The sequence below is a fragment of the mitochondrial genome of Trichosporon asahii (genome assembly GCF_000293215.1).
Source record: "Trichosporon asahii var. asahii CBS 2479 mitochondrion, complete sequence, whole genome shotgun sequence".
Classification (NCBI taxonomy): Eukaryota; Fungi; Basidiomycota; class Tremellomycetes; order Trichosporonales; family Trichosporonaceae; genus Trichosporon; species Trichosporon asahii.
In genome coordinates, this window is record NW_014040924.1 from 23,234 (window position 1) to 32,568 (window position 9,335).

At 28.0% G+C, this 9,335-nt stretch overlaps 1 protein-coding gene and 2 non-coding genes across 3 annotated transcripts; 1 reads left to right on the top strand and 2 right to left on the bottom strand. All coding sequences in view use genetic code 4, as the record gives it.

Moving 5' to 3' along the window:
• Positions 1-1,156: 1,156 nt before the first annotated feature.
• Positions 1,157-1,230, bottom strand: A1Q1_t300. Its single transcript has one exon. It is a non-coding gene; the product is annotated as a tRNA-Asp (tRNA).
• A 726-nt stretch (positions 1,231-1,956) lies between these two features.
• On the top strand, positions 1,957-3,630 carry A1Q1_00013 (hypothetical protein). Its single transcript has one exon. The coding sequence runs from the start codon at positions 1,957-1,959 to the stop codon at positions 3,628-3,630; it is 1,674 nt and encodes a 557-aa protein (XP_014184505.1).
• A 365-nt stretch (positions 3,631-3,995) lies between these two features.
• On the bottom strand, positions 3,996-4,082 carry A1Q1_t299. The gene has a single exon. It is a non-coding gene; the product is annotated as a tRNA-Ser (tRNA).
• Between the last annotated feature and the right edge of the window lie 5,253 nt (positions 4,083-9,335).

The following is a 9,335-nucleotide window of genomic DNA, read 5'->3' on the forward strand; positions in this document are numbered from 1 at the left end:
TTCTTAGTTTTAGGACTACATTTTGTTGCTAACAATTCATTCAAATTAATCCCAAGTAAATGGTCAGTTGCTTTAGAAAGTGCTTATGCATCAGTACAAGGAATGGTAAAAGATCAAATTGGTTACACAAACGAAATCTATACTCCATTTATTTATTCATTATTCTTCTTTATTATTATTGCTAACTTAACAGGTAATGTTCCATATAGTTACACAGTTACAACATCTGTAATTGTAGCTATTGGACTTTCAGTTATGATTTTCATTGGAGTTACAACATTAGGTTTAAGTATTCACGGAGTTCACTTCTTCTCATACTTTATCCCATCTGGAACACCTTTAGCTTTAGTTCCTATGTTAGTATTAATTGAATTAATTTCTTACATGGCTCGAGCTGTTTCTTTAGGAGTACGGTTATTCAGAAACATGGTTGCTGGACATACATTATTAAAAATTCTATCTACATTCCTATATCAATTATTTAACGCAGGTATCTTAGTTGCTGCATTAACATTAATTCCATTTGCTATCTTCGTGGCATTAATTGGATTAGAATTAGCTGTATCTGTTATCCAAGCTTATGTTTTCTGTGTACTAACTTGTTCATATATTAAAGATGCTATTGAACTACATTAATTTTTACCTTTATAAATTTTCCCCCTTTTTTATAATACTTAACTAATATAAATGTATTTTATTAAAAGTAACTATTAGTTTCTATATCTTTTTCTTGTAGAATATAAATAGTATAATCTATATTTTAAATATTATTTTTAATCCCTCATAATATTTTACTCATTATATTGTATATTTATTATACTATATTTTTATATAGGGAGAATAGCATAATCGGTTAATGTCCCATTTTGTCAAGATGGTTTATGACGGTTCGAGTCCGTTTTCTCTCGATTTATTTTACAACATACATGTTTTTAAATTTTTATTAAAAGGGATTAGATTAATAGTAAATCAACCATTATAGCAAGTGGTCGTTAAAGGTTCGTGCCCTTTATCTCTTGATAATTCTGAACATTAGCCTAGTTTTAAACAAAAAAATATAAATAACCTAAATATAAAACTTTTAATTTAAATTAAAGGGCGATAATAAATATCATGCAATCAGAATCAAACCAAGTAAAAGTTACCTCATTTATGTTTAATGTCATAACATAAGCATTTATATGTTAGAGGGTATATTATTCTGTCAATTTTAATTATGATTAAAGAATTATTATTAATTTATAATCCTATTAAATGTGATGCTCCCGAAGCCTGGCAAATCGGATTCCAAGACGGAGCTACACCTACATATGAAGGTATTACAGAATTACACAATTCTATTTTCTTCTACTTAATTGTTATTTTCATTGGAGTAACATGGGCAATGGGTTCAATTATTTTTAACTTCAGTTCAAATAAAAACCCTATTGTTTACAAATATCTTAACCATGGAACACTTATTGAATTAGTTTGGACAATTACACCAGCATTTGCATTAATTGCTATTGCTTTCCCATCATTCAAATTATTATACTTAATGGATGAAGTAATTTCACCTTCAATGACAGTTAAAGCTGTAGGTCATCAATGGTATTGGTCATACGAATACTCAGATTTCGTAAATGAAGATGGAGAATCAATTGAATTCGATTCATACATGATCCCTGATTCAGATTTAGAAGATGGACAATTACGATTATTAGATGTAGATAACCGAGTAGTTGTACCTGTTGATACACATATTCGATTCGTTGTAACAGGTGCGGACGTTATTCATGACTTTGCTGTACCTTCTTTAGGTTTAAAGATCGATTGCACACCGGGTCGTCTGAACCAAACTTCGGTGTACATCGAACGAGAGGGGGTTTTTTATGGACAATGTTCAGAGCTATGTGGAGTCTATCACGGGTTCATGCCTATTGCGGTAGAGAGAGTAAATTTAGAGGATTATTTAACATGGCTAGATTCACAATCATAGATGTCTTAAATAAAATTCGAGAGGAGATCATTAAAAAAATGAATAAATTTTTTGATAAATTTAAGAATACTTTCTGTAGTCCTATAAATAATACAGAATTCTTATTTAAATACATATTTAAGGATAAAAGAACTATTCTGATTTTTTTCTTAGGTATCCCAAGATTTTATATTGTTTTACTAAATGAAGTAAACAATAGTATGCCTCCTATTTTTGATAGTAATGGGATTGAAATAATTGTCATAAAATCTTCTTTATTTGAGATGACGCCCCTTGTAGATTTAGGTAGATTCATTCAAAATATTAAAAGACTATTTATCGTACTTTACATAATTTCACATATCTTGGATATTGCATATGGAAATTGTAAAAAATTTTATCCTATTATCATTATCTTAATTTTCCTTGGCACAGAAAGCATTATTACAAGTAGTATTATAGAGATAATTAAAGAATACTTTGGAAATAATATTCATTTATCTGATAGTGGAAGGTCTAGTGATGATGGATCACCAGGTCCTTCTGGTGACAATGGAGAATCTAATAGTAATCCTGAAAACAGACCTTACTCACCTGAAACAGGAGATCAAAATGACCCATCTAATAACTCTTCAGATAAATCCAATAGTAATTCAGACAATAAACAAAATAATAATGATGAGGAAAATAAAAAAAATAGAAGTGAAGAACCGTCAACACGTGAACAAGATGTATTAACATCTGAACAAGAACCGTCAACACCTGAACAAGAACCATCAACACCTGAACAAGATGTATTAACATCTGAACAAGAACCATCAACACCTCAACAAAATCCTGTTGAACTAGAAAATAACCAGGAAGAACCTCGTACTCCTAGACCAAATCCAGATCATGTACCTGAAGACCATACACGAGCTCCTAAAAAACCTCAGTCAGTTCAACCCCCTTCAGATCATAGTGTAAGACCTCCTCCATTTGATATGTCTCGATATATAGATCCAAATGAGCCTAATACGGTATGGTTAAATAGTCCAGATGACGTATATTCAACTTATTTTAATGAAGAATCTTCAGATAGTTCTAATGGAGCATATTCAGGTAGTCATAATGGAACATATCCAAGTAGTTCTAATAGACCATATTCAAGTACTAATAGACCATATTCAGGTAGCCATAATGGAACATATCCAAGTAGTTCTAATAGACCATATTCAAGTAGTCCTAATAGAACAAATCCTAATATTACAAACACGGAAAATCCTCGTAGTACAAATGCATTAGGATTAACTTTTGACCCTAATGATGATCCTCAAAATATTGTTCGTCCAACATTAAGTACAGATTCACCTAATTTATACGTAAACAATAATAATTATTATAATGAAATAGATTTTAATAATAACCGATATTTATGGACTATTGAAGAAGAAACAGAAAGTTCAAGTCCTAGTCCAAGTTCAAGTTCAAATTTAAGTCCTAGTTCAAGTTCTAGACCTAGTCCTAACCCTTATTATAGTTCTGATTCAAACTATAGTCCTAGTCCAAATTCTAGTTCAAACCCAGGTTTAAGTTCAGGTTCAAGTTCAAGTCCTAGTTCAGGTACAAGTCCTAGTACAGGTTCAAATTTAAGTCCTAGTTCAAGTTCAAGTACAAGTTCAAGTTCAAGTTAAAAATCAAAATAAATTAATTTCTAGTAATTATTTATTTAATAACCATTATAAATATTTATATTTAAGATTTTCTTAATAAACGGATTAAAAAAATCTATATAATCCCCTAATTTTAATTAATAAGATTAAATATTATTTTTGTTTCGATTTAAGATCAACTCGAGGCAATATTTATTCGACCTCTTGTTTAGCAGTTTAGATTTAAACTATATATATTTATAAAAATGAATACATTTATTTTAGATTTATTATCATTTGGTGCAGTATTTTCAGGTATTTTAGTTATTACATCTAAAAATCCTGTTATTTCTGTATTATTCTTAATTTCAGTTTTCGTAAATGCAGCGGGATACTTATTAGTGTTAGGTATTGGTTTCATTGGGATTTCATATTTAATTGTATATGTAGGTGCGATTGCAATTTTATTCTTATTCGTAGTTATGATGTTAAATATTTCTCTTGTAGAAATTATTTCAGTAGGTCAAGAATACACTAAAAATCTCCCATTAGGATTAATTGTAGGTGCTTTATTTATTTTTGAAATTCTTTCTCTAGTACCAGCTTCATATAAAGAAGTAGGAGAATTACCTTTAGGTTTTGTAAACTATTTAAATAGATTACTATTAGGGGTTGAAGGACCATCAATGAACAGAGTACATATGAGATTTACACAACCAGGTGCAGATCAAACATTTACAAACTATCTTCAAATTGAAACAATTGGTGAAGGATTATATACATATGGAGCATTATGGCTATTCTTAGCAAGTATTATTTTACTATTAGCTATGTTAGGTCCTATTGTACTATGTCTACAACCATCAAAAAAATAATAAATTATCCCCAAATTTACATATTTTAACTATATTAAAATAATATATAATATTATAATATAATAATTATATATCCTAAATGAAAACAATTAAAAATAAAAGAAACTATTATTAACATTAATAGTAGTAAAACATTGCAAGTATGCTGGAATTGGTAAACAGGACCGGTTTAAGTTCGGTTGTCACTTATGGCTTGAGAGTTCGAGTCTCTCTACTTGTAAATATGGATAAATAATATATATTTATATATAAGGCACTTTAGTGTAACAGGTTAGCACGTAAGGCTCATGATCTCAAAGTGTGGTGTTCAAATCCCACAGGTGCCCTAAAAATATGATTATATATAATACAAATAAAGGCGCTATCGAATAATAGGTTAATTCTCCAGATCTTCATCCTGGAAACACCGGTTCGATCCCGGTTAGTGCTAAAATATTAATGCCGGTATAGTTAAATGGTTATAACATAAATCTTGTAAATTTAAGTTATTGGTTCGATTCCATTTACCGGTAGAATATATAAGATATAAAAAGAGGATATATAAAAAATAATGAAGTATTATATACAAAAGCTAAGCAATAAAATAAAAGCATATAATATATTATAAAATATAAAAGAAATGAATTAAAATTTTACAGTATAGTATTTTAATTATCTATAAATTAAAAGTTTTTAATTTATTAAGCCCAAGAAGATTCGAACTTCTGCTACACCGATATCAACAGTGAGTACTAACCAATTATACTATAGGCTCATGGTGAAATATATATTTCTTTTATATTAAATTAGTTTAAGTTGAATATAATAAATATAATAAATAATTATTTAATTATATAATAGCATAAATATAAGAAGAGATATTATAAAATTATATTATAATAAATATACTTTCTACTATAATAATTATGAATAAAAAGTAAAATGTTTGAAAAAATATTTAAGGTTAAAATGATATATAGCAAATATGTCGGAATTGGTAGACGAGCTTTATTTAGGATTAGGTGTCCAAAAGGCGTGAGAGTTCGAGTCTCTCTATTTGTAAATTTTTATATATAAATTATAATTATATAAATTTATTAACATCTCAAGCGCCTTTAACTTAACGGTAGAGTCGCTGTCTTCGGAACAGTTGGTATTGGTTCGATTCCAGTAAGGCGTTAATATTTTAATATATAAGTAATATATATATATAAACAGATATCGTATAATGGTTATTACTCTCGACTTCCACTCGAAAAATGTCAGTTCGATTCTGACTATCTGTAATTAGTTATTAACAATAATTTGTTATTTAAAATATATATATAAATTATGGTAATCCTAGGGATTTTCTTACTTATGACAATGGTAGCGTTACCTAGAGCCAAAATTAGCTCTACATTATTAATTCGAGTAACATCTATTTTACTATTATTTGTTGCTAGATTATCATATCAAAATAGATATATTAATAGTATGGGATCAGGACTTAGCTTATTTAATGGACTATTTGATGTAACATCTATTACAGGTTCATTTGATAGATTTATGGCTATTGTAGGTTCTATTATCTTAATTGGTTGGGCACCTAGAGGATTTAAAAAATTAGCTGAAACACAAACAGTTTTCACTAGAGTACCAACTATCCCTGAATACGCTTTAATTATTCTATTCACAACATGTGGAGCATCATTTTTAATTTCATCTTCTAACTTAGTATCTGTGTATCTAAGAATTGAATTACAATCTTTTGCTGTTTATATTTTAGCAGCATTATACCGAGACTCAGAATCAGCAACATCAGCTGGATTAAAATATTTCTTATTAGGAGGACTATCTTCAGGATTAATCCTATTAGGTTCAAGATTAATTTATTCTAATACAGGATTAACAGATTTAGAAAGTATTTACACATTATTATCTGTAGATAACAATTCATCTATTTTATTACCTTCAGTAATTGGATTTATTATTATGACATGTGGTTTCTTATTCAAAATTGCTGCAGCTCCTTTCCATAATTGGGCCCCAGATGTATATGATGGAACACCTACAATTGTAACAACATGGTTAACTATTATGCCTAAAATCTCTATTCTTATTTTCTTATTAAGATTACAAACAGGATTAGGTAATTCATTAACAGTAGTGTTTGATAATGTATCTATTGATGTGTGGAAAAACTTATTATTATTATGTTCACTATTATCTTTAATCTTAGGGACAGTAGTAGGATTAGCTCAATATCGAATTAAACGATTATTTGCATATAGTACTATCTCTCATGTAGGATTCTTATTATTAGCTTTAGGTATTAATACAGAAGAATCTATTGAATCTTTCTTCTTCTATTTAATCCAATATACTATTACTAATTTAGATGCATTCTTAGTCTTATTAGCATTTGGTTATATTATTAACTATTCAAAATCTTTCATGGACATCCAATTTATTTCTGACTTAAAAGGACAGTTCCGTGCTAACCCATTATTAGGTTTAACACTAACAATTTGTTTATTCTCAATAGCAGGTGTACCTCCGTTAATTGGTTTCTTCGGAAAACAAATGATTCTATACTCAGCTACACATAGAGGATATTACTTCTTATCATTAGTAGCTATTTTAGTTTCTGTAATTAGTGCTTCTTATTATCTAAATATTATTCGAGTGATTCATTTCGAATCATTAAATAAATCAGATGAAAAAGTTGTTTCATCTGATGAACCTAAAATTACAAATGTGCATAGTTTCGCTATTGCAACATTAACTATGGTTATTGCATTATATATGTTTAAACCATCTATCTTATTAAACAGCACAACACTACTGGCTTTAACACTTTATACTTTCTAAATGAGTGCATTAAAAATTATGTTTATTTTAGTACCTATTATTGTAGGTGTTTTATTATTACTTAATATTCTATTCGCAAGAAGCCGACCTGATTCAGAAAAAGTAAGTGCTTACGAATGTGGATTCTCACCTGTTTACGGACAAACACGAATGCCTTTCAGTATTCAATACTACTTAGTAGGTATTTTATTCTTAGTATTCGATCTAGAAATTCTATTATTATACCCTATTGCAGTTACTCTATATAATGTATCTATTTATGGTTTCTGGATTAGAATCATTTTCTTCAGAGTATTAACTCTGGGATTCGTATATGAATTAGGTAAAGGTAGATTATATTTCACAGATCAACGATCTAGAATCTATAAACGAACTATTTCTTCAGCTTAAAATTCCCCATATTAATATCTATTTTTTATAAATATTTGATAACTATTATACACGATTTATGTATTATAATATATTTTCTTATTCTATAAAATATGTCTTGTAATGTTATTATATTTTATATAAATAACTAGTTCAACTGAGAATAGTGGTTTTATTATATATAAATATAAGAATAATAGATGGGGATATCGTATAATGGTTATTACTGCGGCCTTCTAAGCTGAGAATGTCAGTTCGATTCTGACTATCTCCATATATTAAAGTTAGATAATATAAGTATATATACTACAATTCTAATTTTATTATTTATGATGAGTTAACTAAACTTAATCCTTTTAAATGACTTCTAGAGTAATTGGCAACTCGGCTCTTTTTGGTAGAGTAGATTCCCTGTTCGAGTCAGGGGAAGTCAGTTATATGAGAGCATAACTCAGTGGTAGAGTAGTTGACTTTTAATCAATCTGTCGAAGGTTCGAGCCCTTCTGTTCTCCGATAAGGTTATATTATTTAAACATATATATTTTTTTTTATATTGTTATACTATTGAAAAATTAGTTAATATATAAGAAATATGATTATAATTAAGGAAATGCAGAGCTACTGGCGAGGCTAATTTTGTTGCTAACTTAATGAATTGTTACATTCTTGAGGGTTCGAATCCTTTCATTTCCGTCATCATACTTAGTTTATACTATTTTTAGATAAATAACGATCTTTAATAATCTCTTTAACGAATTTTCGTTTAAAAAGAAAAGTCTTATTTTTATTGTACCGTATAACAATCACAAAGTCACCCTTTGGGGGTTAATTATTATTATTTTTTTTTAATATGTTACAAGCAGCAAAATATATCGGAGCTGGATTAGCAGCTATCGGATTAACAGGAGCCGGAATTGGAATTGGATCAGTATTCTCATCATTAATTGCTTCAACAGCACGAAACCCAGCAATTCGAGGACAATTATTCACATACGCTATTTTAGGATTCGCTTTAGCAGAAGCAACAGGATTATTCGCACTTATGGTATCTTTCTTAGTATTATACTCATAATCCAAAAATCCCCAAATATATATTATATATATAGAATAAAGATGGGAAATAAAAGATATAATTAATATAGAAAACATTACATATTTATAGGGCAGGTAAGGAATCATTAAATTATCTTTAATATGTATGGCCTATACTCTTTTGGTAATAAACAAAACTATTTTTTTATATAAATAAAACTACCTATATTTCAATTACGGAATTATTCCCGATTTATGTTTAAACAAAATAAAGTACTCAATTTATCCTGAAAGTTCTTTTAAACATCATATAAATTTATAATATTCTAATTTATGATTAACTGATTCTTAAAAAACTATTGTAAATTATATATTAATGTAAGCTGTTAAAGCCTTAGGTTATTTTCATAGACATTTTAGTTAATTTCATAAGAAAATCTAAATAAGGTGATATTATATTCAAATTAATTAATAATTTCTTTAATTAACTTCTATTTTTATAAGAAAGTGACTTATTTTATAATTTATATAATATCAGCCTAACTTAAGTACAATAATAATAGACTTAGCCTAATGCTTTATTCTTAACATTTTACTGATAATAAATACTATTCTTAATTATACTTTATATTTAATACT